We start from the raw sequence: 23,463 nt of genomic DNA on the forward strand, positions 1-23,463 counted from the left end.
TCAAGGGTCATTATGGAGGGAAAAATAAAATACATTTGAGGACTTATTTCGAGACAGAGCCCAACTTTAATAGACCTCAGTATCCATTTAATGTGTGAAACTTCATAATTTGTTAAATACAGAGATTAACGAATGTCTTAATGAACCTTGTAATAATGGATCATGCAATGATCTCATCGGCAACTTTACCTGTAATTGCTACGAGGGATATACAGGATCTTATTGTGATGTCGGTGAGTTGTGACGTCCATAAATGAAACCGATTGGCATGTAAACAACTAGATATATTTAGAACTTAACATTTGGAAACAGAGTCCACAATTGTAGACTTTGGTATCCATTTAAAATGTGACACTACATTATTTCTTATATACAGATATCGACGAATGCCTTGATGAACCTTGTAATAATGGAACCTGCATTGATCTGATCGGCAACTTTACCTGTAATTGCTACGAGGGATATACAGGATCTTATTGCGATATCGGTTAGTTGTGACGTCCATAATGATATCGAGAGTCGTTAGCTGAAAGTTGAAGTGTATTTTCAGTTTATATGAAAAAAATCATAGATAAACATTTCAAAACAAAGTCTATTTTCTGTAGATTTGGGTATCAATTTAACAGGCACGATAATGTATTTTTGTCTTATATACAGAGATTGACGAATGCCTCGATGAACCTTGTAATAATGGAACCTGCATTGATCTGATCGGCAACTTTACCTGTAATTGCTACGAGGGATATACAGGATCATATTGTGATTTCGGTAAGTAGTAATTATATTTTAACATTTCAAAACACAGTCTAATTTCTGTAGATTTGTGTATCAATTTAACAGGCACGATAATGCATTTTTGTCTTATATACAGAGATTGATGAATGCCTTGATGAACCGTGTAATAATGGATCATGCATTGATCTGATCGGCAACTTCAGCTGTACATGCTACGAGGGATATACAGGATATTATTGTGATTTCGGTAAGTAGTAATTATATTTTAACATTTCAAAGCACAGTCTAATTTCTGTAGATTTATGTATCAATTTAACAGGCACGATAATGCATTTTTGTCTTATATACAGAGATTGACGAATGCCTTGATGAACCTTGTGATAATGGAACCTGCATTGATCTGATCGGCAACTTCAGTTGTACATGCTACGAGGGATATACAGGATATTATTGTGATTTCGGTAAGAAGTAATTATAGTTGAACATTTCAAAACGCAGTCTAATATCTGTCGATTTATGTATCTATTTAACAGGCACGATAACGTATTTTGGTCTCATATACAGAAATTGACGAATGCCTTGATGAACCGTGTAATAATGGAACCTGCATTGATCTGATCGGCAACTCAACCGTGATTTCAAACATTTCAAAACACAGTCTAATTTCTGTAGATTTGTGTATCAATTTAACAGGCACGATAATGCATTTTTGTCTTATATACAGAGATTGACGAATGCCTTGATGAACCGTGTAATAATGGATCATGCATTGATCTCATCGGCAACTTTAGCTGTACATGCTACGAGGGATATACAGGATATTATTGTGATTTCGGTTAGTTGTGACGTCCATAATGAAATCAAGAGTCGTTAGCTGAAAGTTGAAGTGTATGTTCAGTTTATATGAAAAAAATCATAGATTAACATTTCAAAACAAAGTCTAATTTCTGTAGATTTGGGTATCAATTTAACAGTGACGATAATGTATTTTTGTCTAATATACAGAGATTGACGAATGCCTTGATGAACCTTGTAATAATGGATCGTGCATTGATCTGATCGGCAACTTTACCTGTAATTGCTACGAGGGATATACAGGATATTATTGTGATTTCGGTAAGAAGTAATTATATTTTAACATTTCAAAACACAGTCTAATTTCTGTAGATTTATGTATCAATTAAAGAGGCACGATAATGTATTTTTTTTCTTATATACAGAGATCGACGAATGCCTTGATGAACCTTGTAATAATGGAACCTGCATTGATCTGATCGGCAACTTTACCTGTAATTGCTACGAGGGATATACAGGATCTTATTGCGATATCGGTTAGTTGTGACGTCCATAAGTGAAATCAAGAGTCGTTAGCTGAAAGTTGAAGAGTATGTTCAGTTTATATGAAAAAATCATAGATTAACATTTCAAAACAAAGTCTAATTTCTGTAGATATGGGTATGGATTTAACATGCACGATAATGTATTTTTGTCTTATATGCAGAGATCGACGAATGCTTTGATGAACCGTGTAATAATGGATCATGCATTGATCTCATCGGCAACTTTAGCTGTACATGCTACGAGGGATATACAGGATATTATTGTGATTTCGGTAAAGAGTAATTATATTTTAACATTTCAAAACACAGTCTTATTTCTGTAGATTTATGTATCAATTTAATATCAATGTTAATAAGATGGCGCTGTCTTAATCGTACACGGATTTTCCGTCTCTCCTGATATTTCCTATTTTTGAGGATTTTTAGCCGCAATCGACAATTTTTTGCCTTCTCACATTAGCCATTGGACTGCTGTTCATCTACTATTTGGGTGTCTTGGAGGAGCTGTCGTACGATTTGCGAAAGTCACAAAAATCGACTAAGAGTGCCAAGCAAGCTCAAACTGGCCCACCTTCTAAATCGACTTACAAAAGGCCGAATCCATTTTCGCCGAAAACTCTGGCTGACCAGCCTGCTGTGGATCCTTTATCGAGCCCGAGTTCTGAGAACCTAAGCAGGTCAAGCCCCGCCAAACCGGTCGCCATGGCAACACCTGACAGCGTCGCTCAGCCCGATCACCTTATTCATGATGAATACATGCCTTCTACATACGAATCCTTCTTAACAAATAAATTCGAAGGAATGCTCGAAAAAGCAGTGGATCGGCTGGCCAAAAAGATCGAGGCCGTGGAATCTCTTCTAGCATTGTCTAGGGGCCTCCGTTGAATACGAGCGCCAAAGGGTCAATGCCCTCCAGGATCACCAGCAACGCATGGAAGCTAAATTAAATGCCTTAGAACAGGAGGTTTCTAAACTACGTGCTGATGCTGTTAAAAACGAGGCAGCAGTTAACAAGAGTGAGCGGTTCTCGAGGAGAAACAACATCCGTATCGTCGGGATTGATGAAACAGAGCCTACATCGCGTTCGGATGACATCGGAGCAACATCCCAGCCCCAACAAAGCGAAAATTGTATCGAGATAGTTGAAGATTAGCTTCGATCGCTCTTTGGTATCAGCTCGAAGGTTGAGCGGGCCCACCGCGACGGGAAGAAGGTTTCCGGAAAACCCCGTCACATCTTAGTGAAGCTCTTATCATACCGTGACAAAGTTGAAGTTATGAAGAAAGCTCGCGATGTTCTCAAAAAAGAAAAATTCATCATAGATGATCTCACGAGCGCTGATCTTTACTAAAAGCGTAAATGGGCGAAACAGGTTCAACCGCTTTACACACAAGGTGTAAGAATGCGTTTCTACGCTGGCAAGTGGCGTCTTCGTGGAGGAGATGCCTACAACTTTGAGGAAACATCCCGGGACACTTCTCATCATGTAGGCCACGACTCTTTCAATTCAGCCTCTGGTTATGCCTAAAGATTCATTGCTGTACCATTTTAGTCCAGCTCCAGGATGACAGCCTTCTCATGTTTTCCCCCTCCTAATTGAGCTCTCATTTACTTTTGTTATTTCTCTGGCTTTAATCTAATTGTGTAACTGTCATTGCTGAAATTTACATTTACAGTCAGGTATATATTCAGATCATTTTGCTGATTATTAGCTCTATCCTTTGGGCGTTATTATAATACATATATGCATATTGTTATGTGGGTACTATTGATAATCAAAATATTGTCTTTTAGAGGTTATTTGTCAATTGGCTGTTATATTATATACATACTTTTCTCTTTACATATCATTTTAAGAAAAGTTTTGTTTTGGATATATTGGATTCAAGTTTTATTTTGGACATATTGGATTCACCTTCCCATTGGATTATTTTTTCTCTTCCTAATTCTAACCACCGACATACCGACCTGGTTATGCTACGACTATACACGATTTGTTCATCAGCGAACTTTGCAAATTAATTGTTTACAATTGTTTTGTCTTTGTAATGACTTAAATAATCCATTATATCTGCTGATATTCATATATAGTTTTTAGAGCATCATAGTTCGCCGAGTTTTTAATACACTCTGGGTTTCTTGGATTGCAAAGCAAGCAAAGCGTCTGTTAATGGGAACCAGGCTAGTATGAGATCAACAAGGCTATATTCTGAATCTATATGATTCATATTTTACTCTAATTATCGTTTAATCCCTAGGACACTCCAAGGAATTTAGAGTGTAGGTTTTCTTTTCGTGATTCAATAGCTAGTTGACTTTAAAACTCACTATTCAGGAGGTAAAATAACATAGTACATAGAGAGGTAAATTTAATGTGGGGCTTACACTTTCTGAAAAAAAGGAAATAAATGAACATGATCGTTACTCGCTCAGAAAAGTCAATTTGATGTCTATCGTAATTATACCCGTTTGTTATCTGTTTACTTTTGTGTCCAACCATCTATTACAAGACTTACATCTGCACTCTTTGTGCAGTCGATTGTATAGGTAAAGATTAGGTTCAAGTGTCCAATATCATGTCTGAGCCGGATAGGACAGTCATTGAAAGTCATTTGCATGTAGTTGTGTACATGTATGTGTGTTCAACCAGCCTTACAAGCCCTTGTTACCACGGATGATTGGATCAAGAATGTTTGTGATAATTTTTGTTGTAATTTTCCATTATGCGTGCTGGTTTGCCAGATCATATAGTTCTCTATGTTTTATTTATAGCTCATAATCTCAAAGCTATTAGGTTTTTTGTTCAGGTTTCAATGAACTTAGTTATTATATTTTCCCCCTCATCATTATTGTTATGATGAGAATGTGTTTTTCCTAACTTAAAAGGATGGCGTTAATCGTTTTCTTGAGTTACCATCATCCCTTGTTAGAAAATTGAATTCGCGAACCTACTTGTGTACACTAGTTTATTCGTGTCTATTGTATTTTCCCCATTATTTTCATGTGACAAAGCCTGAAAATTCTTAATACTTTTTCCATCAATGTTATTAACTGTTTTATTTGATAAAAAGGAATTACTTGAATATATACTTATGGGTTTCCATCCTATATGTCTAGTCTTGATAAGATCGCAAGATGGATACTTGTTTGCACCTTGTTGTTATAGGCTTTACTCATCATGTTTCAATGATAATTATTTTCATGCAGCTATTTTAGAATTATAGCACGACCTGAATTCAATGTGCAGACACCTCAAGTTTCCATATTTATTGTTATGTACACTGTAATTCACAAGTATTATTTATTCCGAATTGAGATAAAAATTTCCTTTGTTCAATACTTCTTTGAATACTCTGTTTAAAAAAAAGTGATGGTCGATGTATATTGCCCACCTACGTTGGTCTTCGTAATACATTATTTTAATAGGTCATTAAGTTTCCTAGATTACAATCTAGGTGCCTGTTTTTCGGGAGGAAGCCAGGATTGAATTAGAATTTCTATTAAAAAATTCTGAATCTATCTGAGATATATTTTAATATCTAATTTTGGTTTGTTGTCTAAGTGCACTCTAGGGAATTTAGAGTGTATTTATGTTTGTTAGTGGTTTAGATTATCTTACTTTATAGACTGCAGATTGTTATTTGGGGTCTTCTTTTTTTAATTTCGTCGAAAATCATTTTTTATTACAAACCAACAAAAAGAAGTTGGGTTCTATGCCAATTACATGCAGGTGATTTGCGGATTTGTTTTCCCTTGTATCAACAATTTTCCTTTTTTCTCTCTTTTTCTACATTTGTAATGTTATTGTCCCCCTTCACTTTATGTAAGATTTTTTTCCCCTAAATGATACGATTCTATATTCTCGAGGTTCTCGATTATTTACCTGCTCTAGCCCTCATTCTTTGATTGGTCGTTATTTCGAATCGTTTAATTTGATTTTGACACGTTTATTTCATATTCATTCCATATCCTCATTTTTTTTTCATTGATGTATACAAGAAAAACCATCAGGAGAGACGGATACTTAAAGTTTTTGTTGTTGTTATCGTTTTTGTAACCATATATTTTAGTTAAGTTTTTCTAATTATCTTCTTCTTGTTTTCCTTTGATATATATTGCTTAAGTAAGCTATCCATGTTCTTAATTAATATCTTAGTTTTTTGTGAGCATTGTGTTTCTGTTTGTCCTGCTGCTCAAATCTGTCCTTCTTTCACTCTTCATCCCATGATTTCCTTTCCTTTCTTCCAGTCTTCTGACCACACCGTTGGCTTCAGTAATTCTTCACCGTTTCGCCATGGCTATGCCGAATGATCATATTGCTTTTAACTCTATAACAGACGATGATTTATTAATTTGTTCAGGTCTTCTCTTAGTCCAAGCAACACAACTCCATCAAATTTTTCAGGTACTTATGATGATTCTATAGCGGATCAAATAAATTCATCGGCTGAAGAGTTGCTGCTTAATCTCGGTCAACACGATCCGGCAAATAATCATTTTAGTAAATACATTACAGTTTCTCAATTTGACAACATTACCATGAACTTTAACTCTGACACACTTTCTCTTCTTCATCTTAATATAAGAAGCCTGAACAGACACTTTGATGAATTACAGTTGCTTTTAAATAATCTCTCTCCTAAACCATTATCTGTTATAGGTGTAACAGAGACTTGGCTTTCACAGGACTCCAACCTTCCACTCTCTATTGACAATTATAACCTTGTTACTAAAAACCGTCAGGGGAGATTGGGTGGAGGCGTCGCGTTGTATATTCTTCAAAAATTCCGTTACTTTGTCCACGAAACAATTTCAATTAGTAATGATATAATGGAATCTCTTTTTCTAGAAATTGAAGTTCCAGGCGGTAGGAATGTTATTGTAGGTGTTGTTTACCGCCCACCAAGCTCTAATGGTAACGATTTCATTGCTCGTTTATCTGACATACTTCGGAACAACATGTTTAAAAATAAAGATTGTTTTATTATGGGAGATTTTAATATAAATATTCTTAAATGTGCCTCTAATAATATTGCGCATGAGTTTATAGAAACATTTTTGTCTGCCTCTTTCTTGCCACTCGTTACCAAACCCACTCGTGTTACAAATTTATCTAGTACTTTAATTAATAATATTTTTTCCAATGTTGTTCCTCATCCTGATTCATACATTATTCTTTCAGATATAACTCATCATTACCCGATAATGACTTCCTACAAATTATCGCAACCCAACAATATTCACGGCACCCGCCCTCTTCAACGTATAGTTAACGCACGGAATTTATCTAGACTGAATGATAGTTTAGAAAATGTGGACTGGTCTTGTGTTCTTGATTCTACTGATGTTAACTCTTCATATGATAATTTTATTACCTTACTTGATAGGCACATGGATACTTTTCTTCCAAAGCAAAAATAATTACAAGAAAACACCTAGACATCCTTGGATATCAAAATCTTTACTTCGTTCAATAAACCGAAAAATTAATCTATATTATAAATACAAATCAAAACCTACTGAAAGAAATAGAGATAAATATACATCTTACAAAACACGTTGACGAAAATAATTCGCTTAGAAAAGAAAAAATATTTTACTAATAAACTAGAATTACATAAACATGATATGCAAAATACTTGGAAAATTCTTAAACAAGCTATGAACATAGCGGATAACAAAATTGATATTACAAAAATATCAAATGATATGGTTATTCAGGATTGTGGTAACATAGCAAATATTTTTAATACTCATTTTTCATCCATAGGCAAAAATTTGGCCAACAATATACCGCCCTCTCGTGGGCATTTCTCTGATTTTCTTGTTCCCTCTAACCCAAACTTGATCTTTTTAAATCAAACGCATATTCATGAAGTCATGGAAATTGTTTCTCACTTAGGAAACAAGAAAAGCTCTGGATATGACGATATTAATAATATTATAGTAAAATCAATTATTCCATTCATTGCTGTTCCCCTAGTTCATATTTTTAATTTATCCTTAACTAATGGGCAAGCTCCTGATTCTATGAAAATAGCTAAAGTTATCCCATTGTATAAAAAGGAGGACAAGTTGAGTGTTAATAATTATCGTCCAATCTCTTTACTACCGTGTTTTTCAAAAATTTTAGAAAAAATCATATATGTTCGAACTTTCACTTTCTTAAAAGGTCATGATATATTCTCAAATTTTCAATTCGGCTTTAGAGAAAAACACAGTACCGTTCATGCTCTCTTTTCATTTATTGAAAAGGTAGCTCATGCCTTAGATAAATCTTCTCATATGGTTGGTATATTCCTAGACTTCTCCAAGGCCTTTGATACAATCAACCACGAAATATTACTTAGCAAACTTTTTCATTATGGCGTACGTGGCAAGGCCTTGGAGTGGTTTAGGAATTACCTTTCCAATCGAAAACAATTTGTTTCACTGAACGACCATTTTTCCAACTTATGTAACATTAATTGCGGTGTGCCACAAGGAAGCCTTTTGGGACCTCTTCTTTTCATAATATATATTAACGATTTTTGCAGATCATCTGAAATTTTGTCTTTCATAATCTTTGCTGATGACACCAATTAATTTTTTTCTGATAAAGACCCACATACTCTTGTTCAAACACTCAATCAAGAACTGTCTAAAGTACTCGAATGGATTAGAAGTAACAAACTTTCTCTTAATATTGAAAAAACAAAACACATGTTGTATAGTAACACCTTAACTTTATTACCTAATAGTATTAAGTTTGATAACTTTCAATTGGAATGTGTATCGAATATTAAATTTTTAGGTGTCACTGTAGATAATAAGCTTTCTTGGAAGTATCATATTGACAGTATTTGCAAAACAATTTCTCGTAATATTGGTGTTATGAATAAATTAAGAATGTTCCTCCCGTCAACTTCCTTACTCACACTCTACTCTTCTTTAGTATTACCATATCTTCACTACGGTCTGCTTATATGGGGAAACACACATCAAACTTTACTAAACAGGATTTTATTGCTGCAAAAGAAAGCACTTCGAATTGTTTTTTCTTCTCACGTTCCTTCCCACACTGATCCTATTTTTTTCGAAAACAAAATTTTGAAGATCAGTGATCTTTACCTACTCCAGCTTGGCCAATTCATGTACGAATACAATAATAATTGCTTCCTTTTATTTTTCATGACATGTTCTAAAAAAAAACAGCTCCTCACACAATTACCCTACTAGAGGTCGCGACGACCTTCATTTGCCCATGCTCAGAACACTGTTCGCCCAAAATACATTTATATATATAGGGGCCCAAAATTTTGGAACTCTCTTCACCCTGATATCCGGTTTTCCCCTTCTCTTAATTCATTTAAAAGAAAATTAAAATTTATTTTGTTTCAATCTTACAAAACTCCGCATTGATTCCTTTTCCTCTATAAGTTATTTGTTTATTTATTGTTTACCTGTTTACAGGTTGCCCTCGGTGTTGGTGTCAGATTGACTACACTTCTCCCCCCCCCTCTCTCTCCCCCTCTCCTATCTTTGACTTTCTCTTTCTCCATTTATCCCTTCTTCGGTTTTCGCAGTTTGTGCAGCAATGTTTGTTTATTTTTACTTTTGTTTTGTGTGTTTTATTTTTGTTGTTGTTTTGTTTTTTGTGTGTCTTCATGTCTCTTTTTGTCTTTTGTCTCTGCTCATCTTTTAATTTTAATTTCCTTTATTGTAATTATTATTTATATCTTTATTTCATTATCTATTTTGTATAGATATATATAGTTATTAGTGTTAAACTTTTTTTTCGTCTTGAGTGGTCCACACTTTACAAGCATTGCTTTTCAGTGGACCACTCCGTTTTTCCAACATTTTTTTATATATTATCTTCTGTATCAGGTGCATATTCTTTATATTTGGTTTATTTGAATATTTATGTCATTTGTATTTTCTGATGTTATATTTTATTGTAATTATTGCTTCTAAATTTTGTTGGAAAAATTGAATAAATTAATGAATGAATGAACAGGCACGATAATGTATTTTTGTCTTATATGCAGAGATCGACGAATGCCTTGATGAACCTTGTAATAATGGAACCTGCATTGATCTGATCGGCAACTTTACCTGTAATTGCTACGAGGGATATACAGGATCTTATTGCGATATCGGTTAGTTATGACGTCCATAAATGAATTCAATTGACATTATACGAAAAATGAAGTACATTTGACGACTTCGCATTTGGAAACAGAGTCCAAATTTGGCAGATTTGTGTATCCGGTTCAGGTGTAAAGTCTTATATTTTTTTCTTATATACAGAGATTGACGAATGCCTTGATGAACCTTGTAATAATGGATCATGCAATGATCTTTTTTTTTTCTTTCATAGAAAGATTTTATTCAGAAATCAAACACGAAAGCAATTCAATTTACAAAAGAATCATGAAGCGAACATGTTTACAACAACTGTACATGCGTGCTATTATCTAATGATATGACCAAATTATGATGTTTTTGACTGAGAACCCTTTCAATTTCACAATAGCGTTTCAATACGCTCTTAAAATAGCTAAAACACAACCGATTACCTTTACAACGTGTGGAAAAATGAAATATTTAGCATGAAGAATATAACGGTTTACAGTAGAGTATTGAGCGTCAGGGCCACCAAACAATAATAAAATCTTATTTAAATACACGTTATTGTTCAAATAAGAGGTTTGGAAGTTTTGAATAAATTGTTGAGATACAGGGCAGTCCCAAAACAGATGTGAAATACTTTCAACAGAGGAAAAACAAAATGTACATGAATTAGATTCAGACAAGCCGATATTGTAAAGATGTTTGTTCACCCCCATTATCCGATTGAAAAGTTTATATTGAAAGTAGCGGAGTTTTGTAGAAAGACAGCATTTAAAGGGAATCATATACAATCTGTTCCAATTATTAACCGGTTCATTTAAAATGGATGCCCATTTTGATTGCGAAGTGGGGGACTTTAAGATTTTATCAACAGGAATTCTATGGATAAACTTGCATACTTTAAAAACATTATTTAATTTACACAACAAATCTTCTTGAGTTGTTTTACTCTCAACAAGATGTTGACTAAAATGTTTCCATTCATTGGGTATTGCAGAAATCAATGAATGATATTCAAGAAAATTACAATTAATTTTGTATTTTTGTAAAAAAGTTGTATGTGAGAGAAAATTGTTTTGTTCATCCATTAAATGTTTAATACTGATGATCCCATTTTTAAGCCAAAGTTGTTTATATATAACTTTCCCATCTACTTTGATCAATAAATTATTCCATAACACTTGATTCTTTATATTCAAATCAGATAAACTAGGAGAGAATGTTAAACGACTCCAAGTAATTAAGATTTCTCGAATGAATTGATTTTTTATTTGTAATATTTTGGGATCGTCGTATATTAAATTACATGGTCTAATTGGCAACTTCAGCTCTGATTGTTACGAGGGATATACAGGATCATATTGTGATGTCGGTGAGTTGTGACGTCCATAAGTGAATTCAAGAGTCGTTAAAAAATGAAAATTTCATAGATTAACACCTCAAAACAAAGTCTAATGTCTGAGGATTGGGGTATCAATCAAACAGTGACGATAATGTATTTTTGTTTTATAAACAGATATCGACGAATGCCTTGATGAACCGTGTAATAATGGAACCTGCATTGATCTGATCGGCAACTTTAGCTGTGATTGTTACGAGGGATATACAGGATCTTATTGCGATATCGGTTAGTTATGACGTCCATAAATGAATTCAATTGACATTATACGAAAAATTTGGCACATTTGACGACTTCGCATTTAGAAAAAGAGTCCAAATTTGGTAGATTTGTGTATCCGGTTCAGGTGTAAAGTCTTATATTTTTTTTCTTATATACAGAGATTGACGAATGCCTTGATGAACCTTGTATTAATGGATCATGCAATGATCTGATCGGCAACTTTAGCTGTGATTGTTACGAGGGATATACAGGATCTTTATGCGATGTCGGTGAGTTGTGTCGTCCATAAGTGAATTTTAGAGTCGTTAGCTAAAAGTTGAAGAGTATGTCCTGTTTTTATGAAAAAAACATAGATTAACATTTCAAAACAAAGTCTAATTTCTGTAGATATGGGTATGGATTTAACATGTACGATAACGTATTTTTGTCTTATATGCAGAGATCGACGAATGCCTTGATGAGCCTTGTTATAATGGATCGTGCATTGATTTGATCGGCAACTTCAGCTGTACATGCTACGAGGGATATACAGGATATTATTGTGATTTCGGTAAGAAGTAATTATAGTTTAACATTTCTAAACACAGTCTAATTTCTGTAGATTTGTTTATCAATTTAACAGGCACGATAATGTATTTTTGTCTTATATACAGAGATTGACGAATGCCTTGATGAACCTTGTAATAATGGAACCTGCATTGATCTGATCGGCAACTTTACCTGTAATTGTTACGAGGGATATACAGGATCTTATTGCGATATCGGTTAGTTACGACGTCCATAAATGAATTCAATTGACATTATACGAAAAATTTGGCACATTTGACGACTTCGCATTTAGAAAAAGAGTCCAAATTTGGTAGATTTGTGTATCCGGTTCAGGTGTAAAGTCTTATATTTTTTTTCTTATATACAGAGATTGACGAATGCCTTGATGAACCTTGTATTAATGGATCATGCAATGATCTGATCGGCAACTTTAGCTGTGATTGTTACGAGGGATATACAGGATCTTTATGCGATGTCGGTGAGTTGTGTCGTCCATAAGTGAATTTTAGAGTCGTTAGCTAAAAGTTGAAGAGTATGTCCTGTTTTTATGAAAAAACCATAGATTAACATTTCAAAACAAAGTCTAATTTCTGTAGATATGGGTATGGATTTAACATGTACGATAACGTATTTTTGTCTTATATGCAGAGATCGACGAATGCCTTGATGAGCCTTGTTATAATGGATCGTGCATTGATTTGATCGGCAACTTCAGCTGTACATGCTACGAGGGATATACAGGATATTATTGTGATTTCGGTAAGAAGTAATTATAGTTTAACATTTCTAAACACAGTCTAATTTCTGTAGATTTGTGTATCAATTTAACAGGCATGATAACGTAATTTTGTCTTATATGCAGAGATTGACGAATGCCTTGATGAACCTTGTAATAATGGAACCTGCATTGATCTGATCGGCAACTTTACCTGTAATTGCTACGAGGGATATACAGGATCTTATTGCGATATCGGTTAGTTGTGACGTCCATAATGAAATCGAGAGTCGTTAGCTGAAAGTTGAAGTGTATGTTCAGTTTATATGAAAAAAATCATAGATTAACATTTCAAAACAAAGTCTATTTTCTGTAGATTTGGGTATCAATTTAACAGGCACGATAATGTATTTTTGTCTTATATACAGAGATTGACGAATGCCTTGATGAACCTTGTAATAATGGATCATGCAATGATCTTTTTTTTTCTTTCATAGAAAGATTTTATTCAGAAATCAAACACGAAAGCAATTCAATTTACAAAAGAATCATGAAGCGAACATGTTTACAACAACTGTACATGCGTGCTATTATCTAATGATATGACCAAATTATGATGTTTTTGACTGAGAACCCTTTCAATTTCACAATAGCGTTTCAATACGCTCTTAAAATAGCTAAAACACAACCGATTACCTTTACAACGTGTGGAAAAAATGAAATATTTAGCATAAAGAATATAACGGTTTACAGTAGAGTATTGAGCGTCAGGGCCACCAAACAAAAATAAAATCTTATTTAAATACACGTTATTGTTCAAATAAGAGGTTTGGAAGTTTTGAATAAATTGTTGAGATACAGGGCAGTCCCAAAACAGATGTGAAATACTTTCAACAGAGGAAAAACAAAATGTACATGAATTAGATTCAGACAAGCCGATATCGTAAAGATGTTTGTTCACCCCCATTATCCGATTGAAAAGTTTATATTGAAAGTAGCGGAGTTTTGTAGAAAGACAGCATTTAAAGGGAATCATATACAATCTGTTCCAATTATTAACCGGTTCATTTAAAATGGATGCCCATTTTGATTGCGAAGTGGGGGACTTTAAGATTTTATCAACAGGAATTCTATGGATAAACTTGCATACTTTAAAAACATTATTTAATTTACACAACAAATCTTCTTGAGTTGTTTTACTCTCAACAAGATGTTGACTAAAATGTTTCCATTCATTGGGTATTGCAGAAATCAATGAATGATATTCAAGAAAATTACAATTAATTTTGTATTTTTGTAAAAAAGTTGTATGTGAGAGAAAATTGTTTTGTTCATCCATTAAATGTTTAATACTGATGATCCCATTTTTAAGCCAAAGTTGTTTATATATAACTTTCCCATCTACTTTGATCAATAAGTTATTCCATAACACTTGATTCTTTATATTCAAATCAGATAAACTAGGAGAGAATGTTAAACGACTCCAAGTAATTAAGATTTCTCGAATGAATTGATTTTTTATTTGTAATATTTTGGGATCGTCGTATATTAAAATACATGGTCTAATTGGCAACTTCAGCTCTGATTGTTACGAGGGATATACAGGATCATATTGTGATGTCGGTGAGTTGTGACGTCCATAAGTGAATTCAAGAGTCGTTAAAAAATGAAAATTTCATAGATTAACACCTCAAAACAAAGTCTAATGTCTGAGGATTGGGGTATCAATCAAACAGTGACGATAATGTATTTTTGTTTTATAAACAGATATCGACGAATGCCTTGATGAACCGTGTAATAATGGAACCTGCATTGATCTGATCGGCAACTTTAGCTGTGATTGTTACGAGGGATATACAGGATCTTATTGCGATATCGGTTAGTTATGACGTCCATAAATGAATTCAATTGACATTATACGAAAAATTTGGCACATTTGACGACTTCGCATTTAGAAAAAGAGTCCAAATTTGGTAGATTTGTGTATCCGGTTCAGGTGTAAAGTCTTATATTTTTTTTCTTATATACAGAGATTGACGAATGCCTTGATGAACCTTGTATTAATGGATCATGCAATGATCTGATCGGCAACTTTAGCTGTGATTGTTACGAGGGATATACAGGATCTTTATGCGATGTCGGTGAGTTGTGTCGTCCATAAGTGAATTTTAGAGTCGTTAGCTAAAAGTTGAAGAGTATGTCCTGTTTTTATGAAAAAAAACATAGATTAACATTTCAAAACAAAGTCTAATTTCTGTAGATATGGGTATGGATTTAACATGTACGATAACGTATTTTTGTCTTATATGCAGAGATCGACGAATGCCTTGATGAGCCTTGTTATAATGGATCGTGCATTGATTTGATCGGCAACTTCAGCTGTACATGCTACGAGGGATATACAGGATATTATTGTGATTTCGGTAAGAAGTAATTATATTTTAACATTTCAAAACACAGTCTAATTTCTGTAGATTTATGTATCAATTAAAGAGGCACGATAATGTATTTTTTTTCTTATATACAGAGATCGACGAATGCTTTGATGAACCTTGTAATAATGGAACCTGCATTGATCTGATCGGCAACTTTACCTGTAATTGCTACGAGGGATATACTGGGGGGGTATTCTGTAACTTTGTCATAACTTTTGTCATAAATTTTGTCATTTCTCTCCGAGATGTGACACCGCTATGATTGTCACAAATCGGTATTCTGAACATTGTCTTTTCCCTGTCCACGTACGTGCAAAGTTCCCGCCAACTTAAAGTGTTCCGCCATCTTGCTTGTTGGTTGCCGATAAAATGCGCATTTTCAGATTTTTTTACGCTCTGTCATTATCCATGACTGAAACATTGACCAATCAAAAACTAAGATTCTATAAGAAATATGAATATTCATTAACAAAAGTATAAACATAGATAATTTAATTTTATGTGAAATTTAAACACAATTCTTCAAAATTGGGTTAGTTTTATGTCTGTAAAATGACCCTTAAAACCAAAGTTTTTTTTCGAAAAAATAAGGGTTTTCCCAAGTTGTCATGGTAACATGGCCTGAATTACAAAAGCTTAGCAAACACTTTATTTCAGTGATCGAGGATGTATTTGTTTACGGTATACGTCTACAAAAGTTATAACATTTTTTTCCAGACCATGGATGAACTTTCAAAAAGAGATATTTTTGGCAAGTTTTTACGATTTCCGGCAATTTTCTGACATAGGCATTTTTAAGACATAGTTTTTACAAAATTAGAAGAAGACATCATGGATTTTCCTAATTATCACGACGGATATGCAACTTACTTGTAAATAAATCAAACAAAGTCTATGATTTATTTTCGATAATGCAAAAAGAGACATTCAAGTCTCTGATTGAGAGCCGCAGATTTAACATTCGCACGGCGCAATGGTAACGTTTTCGCCGAATTCGTTGGGGCGAAAACACCAAGCGAGCCGTGACACTCACCAGTCCCGAACGCTGCGCTGTATGTTTGATGATATATCTGGTGCCATTTCGTGCTTATAAATTTGTTTTTTCTACAATGCCACTATCTCATTAAAATTATTTGTCATGATAACATTGAAAATATTATCGTTTAATGGCCCAAAGGATCGACTGTAATAAAATACACTTTGAAATATTGTCAGAGAGTGATTAGTTAGGTGATGTTTATGGTCAGAATTTAGTCATGGCTTCGGGTGAACTTACGCGAACGCGGTCACTTGCTCACGGGGCGAGTCGGCCTGGCAATTTGGTGGAGGGCCGTTACGTGCAGTGCAGCAAGAGCAGAGTTGGGGAGTTAAGTAAAAATACTTTGAAATAAGTAATCTGCAACTATTTTTTGTCTTACTCTTATCCCTTTAGATTAATTAGATAAGAGATTAAAATTCTAAAAGATTAAATCCAATTTTAGACAGTGGCAGAACAGAGTGGTGCTTTATAATTTAATGGGGGGGGGGGGGGGGGTCGTGCATATGCCCCCAATTCAGAAAAAAAGAGGAAAAAGAAAGAGAATCTTGTGAACTTGTTCAATTGGATTTTTGTTACCAAAACATCAAAATTATGCTCATGTCGGTTGCAACTTACTAAATTCTTTTTAAATTTTGCCTGATCGATACGCCATATCGTGTATAACCCCCAATTTTTTTTCGCTCGTTCATGTCGTTACGCCACTGATATAACAGCTAGTTTATGCCAACATTATTTGGTTGCGGGATCAATTCAGCTATAGCTAAACATTTATACTTTATGCCTGTTCAACTTCATACAGGTTTAGGCCTGTATTTATGAGATATTTTTAAGATCTATGGGTGCCTTCATTATTTTCATTTTCAATTAAAACAATTATTAATTATGTATTAATTTAGTATAAACCCTTATGGAACAAACACAGTGTTACCACAGTGTGTTCACATAGTTGACTATGTGTAAACTATGTGTTAACTATGTGGTCACAGTGTTGTCACAGTGTGAGACTTCAGATCACATAGTTAATCACATAATTGCCCACATAGTTGGGTAACAAACACAGTGTTACCACAGTGTGTTCACATAGTTGACTATGTGTAAACTATGTGTTAACTATGTGGTCACAGTGTTGTCACAGTATTGTCACAGTGTGAGACTTCAGATCACATAGTTAATCACATAATTGCCCACATAGTTGGGTAACAAACACAGTGTTACCACAGTGTGTTCACATAGTTGACTATGTGTAAACTATGTGGTCACAGTGTGAGACTTCAGATCACATAGTTAATCACATAATTGCCCACATAGTTGGGTAACAAACACAGTGTTACCACAGTGTGTTCACATAGTTGACTATGTGTAAACTATGTGGACACAGTGTTAGACTTCAGATCACATAGTTAATCATAATTGTCCACATAGTTGGGCAACAAACACAGTGTTGCCACAGTGTGTTCACATAGTTGACTATGTGTAAACTATGTGGTCACAGTGTGAGACTCAGATCACATAGTTAATCACATAATTGCCCACATAGTTGGGTAACAAACACAATGTTACCACAGTGTGTTCACATAGTTGACTATGTGTAAACTATGTGGACACAGTGTTAGACTTCAGATCACATAGTTAATCACAAATTTTGCTCACATAGTTGGGTAACAAACACAGTGTTACCACAGTGTGTTCACATAGTTGACTATGTGTAAACTATGTGGTCACAGTGTTAGACTTCAGATCACATTGTTAATCACATAATTGCCCACATAGTTGGGTAACAAACACAGTGTTACCACAGTAAGTTCTTCAATCATACCCGAGAAAAATTTAACAAGCAAGAACAAGGGTCTTCAAGCTCGCGCAGCGCGGGGGGGGAGCAGGGAGGAGTACTAAACTTGAAAAATTGTTTGATGCACTATTCCCAATACAATCTCCATTTAGTTTTTAATTTACACTGAAATTTTGCCGGTAATTTTGATATTTGATGATTTTTTTATTTTCTTTTAAGATCATCATCGCAATGGATAAACTATCAGTAATGGCTATAACGTTAATAGAGTTATAGATCTATACTAGATATCCGGAACTCTTCGGTAAATCTCGGCCTCGGAAATCTATTTTCGGCGAGGCATGCTAGCGCGCAAGTGTAATACCGTACATGTGCGTTTCAAATTCACTCGCTAAAGCTCACCGACGCCCGTTACAGTTTATCGTTTCATCCAATATTTACGCCCGTTAGAATCTGATCTTACTGCACTTTGTCTTAATCTTCTTGAATTGATAAGGATATCAACCATGTGCGTCTTAGTACACTGGGTGGAAACAAGGAACTGTTACTTCTAGCGATTTTGTAACAAACAAAAAGATGTCGGTCAACTTGGTGGACCCGAAGTTTGAGGGCCTGGTGGCATGGGTGGAGTCCGGAACCCCGCAGAGAAACGGCCGAAACATTGGCTGGGATGTGGAAGGCCAAGGTGTTAGTGGCCAGTGGTAAATATACATTATTATATCCTGATTTGTACCTAATATGTAATTATTTATGCTCTCCCTTTGTCCAGGGGTAATTGCCGAAGAACCGTATGTATATAGATCTATAGGCTATGTGGTGCTCGACTAGCCTGGAGGCGTCTGAAACTGAAACTGAAAGTCATGATTTAATTTAGGCAGTGTATACAGCCACACGCGTTCTTTTTCTACTTGTGTCGATTCTGGCTTCCTTCGCGGTACGGTGGCAGACCCATACAGCGTTAGCGCAGCGCAGTATATAGACACATACACAGTTTGGGTTACGTTTACGTTTGGTACGAATAATTTTCGTACCAAGCGTTAAGCATGCACGAATCCCGAGTTTCGTACGTACGCACGTACACGCACATAGCCTAGAGTCAGTAGAGAATCGACACAAGTAGAAAAAGTGTGGAAATTTGCTATTTAACAGGCCGCCTTTTGTAACAAGACAAGAAAAGCAAGGAAAGAAGACGGTGAGAATGAAATTGAAACGATTTAAAGAAATCAGAGTGGTTTAGAATGTAAGAATTTAATGAAGAAATGAGGTTATTTTGATCGTGATATAGACGGTCAGACCTACATACGCGTTTTACTGTTATTACTGGCGGCGTGTGGCGGTATCCACAGATAGGTGTTCTGGATATAACCACACACGTGTGGCTGGATGGTAAAGACACACGCGTGTGGCTGTATACACTGCCTTTAATTTAACCCAGGGAACTCCCGTCCGCGTAGCGGGCGGGAGTTTCTAGTCTTGAGAACGCAATGATGATGATTTTTTTAGAGATGTCATATACTTCTTCATCATTGACGTCTTGACACTCTCTCCATAGTGTCTTCAGCGAATGACCAAAACAAAGATGGATTCCCCCCAAAAATCCATCTTTTTAAACCGAACTGACTAGAATTTTGTTAATTTTATTAATTCTTACACCTTCCTACGCCTAATGCGTAGGAAGGTTTTAAATATTACTTTAAAAAATGTAAAAAAATGAAGATTTCTTACCTAACTGATGCCGCGTAGACCCCTCGTTCCACATGTAAACAACGGAAATACAATAGCGTCGACCCTTGAACCGCTTATGTATGACGTACTTCCGGAAAGCAATGCCGTCTTAACGAACAATTTAGAGATAAAAAATCTTATTTAACAAATATTAAAATTTATTTCGTGATCATGAATTTATTTTATTTAAAGATGGATTTCCCTAGAAAATCCATCTTTTTAAACTAAAATCACAAGAATTCTATTAATTCTATTCATTCTTACACCTTCCTACGCCTAATGCGTAGGGAGGTGTTAAATATTATTATTTAAAAATATAAAATTTAGAGATAGAAATTAGAGATGAAAATTCTTATTCAACAAATCTTAAAATTTATTTCGTGATCATAAATAATTTATATATATTAATATGAATTATTCATAATGAAAATATAAATTTTAATGGGTTAGTTAATGATTTGTTAAATAAGAATTTTCATCTCTAAATTGTTAAGACGGGATTGCTTTCCGGAAGTACGTCATACATAAGCGGTTCAAGGGTCGACGCTATTGTATTTCCATTGTTTACATGTGGAACGGGGGTCTACGCGGCATCAGTTAGGTAAGAAATATTCATTTTTTAATATTTTTTATAATAATATTTAAAACCTTCCTACGCATTAGGCGTAGGAAGATGTAAGAATGAATAGAATTCTTGTGATTTTGGTTTAAAAAGATGGATTTTCTGGGGAAATCCATCTTTGTTTTGGTCCTTCGCTTAAGACACTATGGAGAGAGTGTCAAGACGTCAATGATGAAGAAGTATATGACATATCTAAAAAAAATCATCATCATTGCGTCCTCAAGACTAATACTAACGTATCTTATGGTGTGTTTATGCTTCCATTGCGAGGACAGAATCAGCGATTTCAAACGTCGATTCAAAACGCCGATCGTAAACGTGGTTCTGGGAGTGCTGTTTATGCTTAACTTTTCAGAGCATATCATGATCTCCAGCTGGCTTCGCATCGTAAAGCGAGGTCAAATTGGGCGCGCCTTTTTTCAAAAGTTTTTTTTCTGATTGTTGTTTTTACGTAGAGATAACAAGGAGCAATACGACTGTATTTGCCCGCGGATTTTCATCTCACCGGAAGCATGTACCAAATGACGTCATTTAAACACGTTTATGATCGTGGTTCTGTTTATACTTCCCCAGAAAGCCTGATTCTGGTCAAACAACGTTTACAAACGCACCTTTTTGTGAGTTTACTATCGGCGTTTTGAAACAGCGTTTAAATGAAAGTAAGCATGGACGCAACCGTGTTTTGGACTAATCACGTTTGGAAACGCTGATTCTGGCCTGAAAACTGGAAGCATAAACACGGCCTTACTCTCACCTAGCCAGGCGGCTTCTAGTTCTAGAGAGTAAAAATCAGTTACTAACGTAAGGTTACTCTCATCCGAAGCCAGGTCTTCCTTCTCATTGACCCACACGACGGAAGCCAAACCACCTGAAACTTTCACCCCCAAGATTTCTACTTTCCTTAATAGAAAAGATCTAGACCTAAATCATGTACATTGAAAAAACTTCATTTCCGACATTTCTACGCTCTCGTTATTTTTGAACAAGAATTCATCAAAAAAAATGAGAGAAATATTGTGAAAAGACGGAAGAGACTTGCCCGATGTTTACGCCGCCATCTTACTTCCTATTGTTCTTCGCCAACGTTACCCGACGCACGCGTCTATGAGAAGGAAGACCTGGCTTCGTATGAGAGTAACCTTACGTTAGTAAATGATTTTTACTATAGGGTTAACCCTATGGCTACTCTCACCCACGTTACGCGACTCAAGCGTCCGTATTGTGGGTGAAGAACAATAGAAAACAAGATGGCGGTGTAAACATCGGGCAAGTCTCTTTTTTTTCATGACAATTTTTCATTTTTTTTATGAATTCTTGTCTAAAAATAAAATCCATAGCATAGAAATGTCGGAAATGAAGTTGTATCCCAGGTACATGATTTAGGGCTAGATCTTTTAGAGAGAAAGTAGAAATCTCGGGGGCAAAAGTTTCAGGTTTTGGCTGCCTACATGCAAAAAGTCCTGGCTTCGTATGAGAGTAAGTTACATGTACGTTAGTAAATGATTTTTACTCTCTAGAAGCCTCCTGGCTAGACTGGATTAGCATTACATCGGCTAATTAACAAATTTGGGGACAAATTTAATGATGTGAAAGATTCTTACTAGTTTTTAAATAATAATTATCTTATTGAGATCTACTGAAAAATATGTCTACAACTCAAAATAGTTTGTGTGTACAGAATTCAGATAAAATTATTTACGTCTATAACTTAAAAACTGGTGTCTGAATTCTGATTTGATAACTTGTCTATACTCTGTAGTAATAATTCTAATAATGCTAAAACCCCATTTTTACAATGCATTTCATAAATGGCTCTTTGAAATTACTCTGATTATTTATGTCTGTCCTTAATGTGCCTGTCCCTTACAGAAAAAAAAGCTGATGTACTAAAGAAAGAGAAGGAGTTCCTAAACACCGCAACCAGAGTAGATGAGGCTATGGATGAGTCTGATGCCACAGATGAGGACATGGAGGATGAGGCTTCAACCTCAAAAAAAGATGTGAGAAAGAGGGTACGTTGAAACTTTACATTCAACTTAAATTTTTGAGACGTGCATGGATCAGGAAATTTTGAAGCATACTAGCCAGGAAATTTAGTCCAAAGTGATAAGTGTTTACCTGAAGCAGGCCAGACTTTATTCTGTGATTTGCAAAAAAAAAAATGACTTATACATAACTTGATATCGCTGCCAGTGGTGATTCAAAAAATTGCTCTTAAATTTCTACTTGAAAAAAAAATTGATGGAATTGGAAAGTATTGGTGGTACTACTTCAATAAAAGAAAATTCATTAGAAAAACTAAAAATAATGATACACTTATGAATTTTGTCTGGATTCCTAGTCTAGATACAGAATTGCATTGGATTTGCACATGACCGCGTACCCAGGTGTCGCAAATTTGAACTCAGAAGATATGCGAGACTTAAATGTGAGTGGCGCGGCGCGGTCACCCCAAAAAATCGTAGCTGGATGGTCTTGAAAAATGTTGAGCGGGGGAGGGGGGCTACATTAAATTTTAATTTTAAAAATTCTAAACATATTCCATATCTGTTCATATTTTATTTCCATTTTTGGTTGCAGGTTGGGAAAGCTGACAGATCTGCTATGGCAGAGCTTCTAAAGAAGAAAAAGACTGAAGACCAGCGGAACCATAAAGGTCAGTTTAAAAGTTTATTATTTACGGCAAGATTCTGTGGCCAATTAAATGAAAAATTATGACCAGAAAACAAAATTCTCATATGTCCAGAAAGAGTATCTTCTCCAGAGCATTGCATTCAT

General features: G+C 34.9%; 1 protein-coding gene across 1 annotated transcript in view; it reads left to right on the forward strand.

Annotated features, from left to right (window-relative positions):
• The window catches only part of LOC121432177 (neurogenic locus Notch protein-like), a 47,585-nt gene that overhangs the window by 2,580 nt on the left and 21,542 nt on the right, over positions 1 to 23,463 (forward strand). Inside the window, exons 3-15 of the mRNA XM_041630032.1 lie at positions 123 to 233; positions 377 to 487; positions 658 to 768; positions 1,956 to 2,066; positions 11,707 to 11,817; positions 11,970 to 12,080; positions 12,251 to 12,361; positions 12,465 to 12,575; positions 12,728 to 12,838; positions 13,009 to 13,119; positions 13,223 to 13,333; positions 14,843 to 14,953; positions 15,106 to 15,216. Coding sequence (XP_041485966.1) covers positions 123 to 233; positions 377 to 487; positions 658 to 768; positions 1,956 to 2,066; positions 11,707 to 11,817; positions 11,970 to 12,080; positions 12,251 to 12,361; positions 12,465 to 12,575; positions 12,728 to 12,838; positions 13,009 to 13,119; positions 13,223 to 13,333; positions 14,843 to 14,953; positions 15,106 to 15,216 — 1,443 coding nt within the window. The remainder of the gene's footprint in view (positions 1 to 122; positions 234 to 376; positions 488 to 657; positions 769 to 1,955; positions 2,067 to 11,706; positions 11,818 to 11,969; positions 12,081 to 12,250; positions 12,362 to 12,464; positions 12,576 to 12,727; positions 12,839 to 13,008; positions 13,120 to 13,222; positions 13,334 to 14,842; positions 14,954 to 15,105; positions 15,217 to 23,463) is intronic.

This window comes from Lytechinus variegatus, chromosome 18 (genome assembly GCF_018143015.1).
Source record: "Lytechinus variegatus isolate NC3 chromosome 18, Lvar_3.0, whole genome shotgun sequence".
NCBI classification, from domain to species: Eukaryota; Metazoa; Echinodermata; class Echinoidea; order Temnopleuroida; family Toxopneustidae; genus Lytechinus; species Lytechinus variegatus.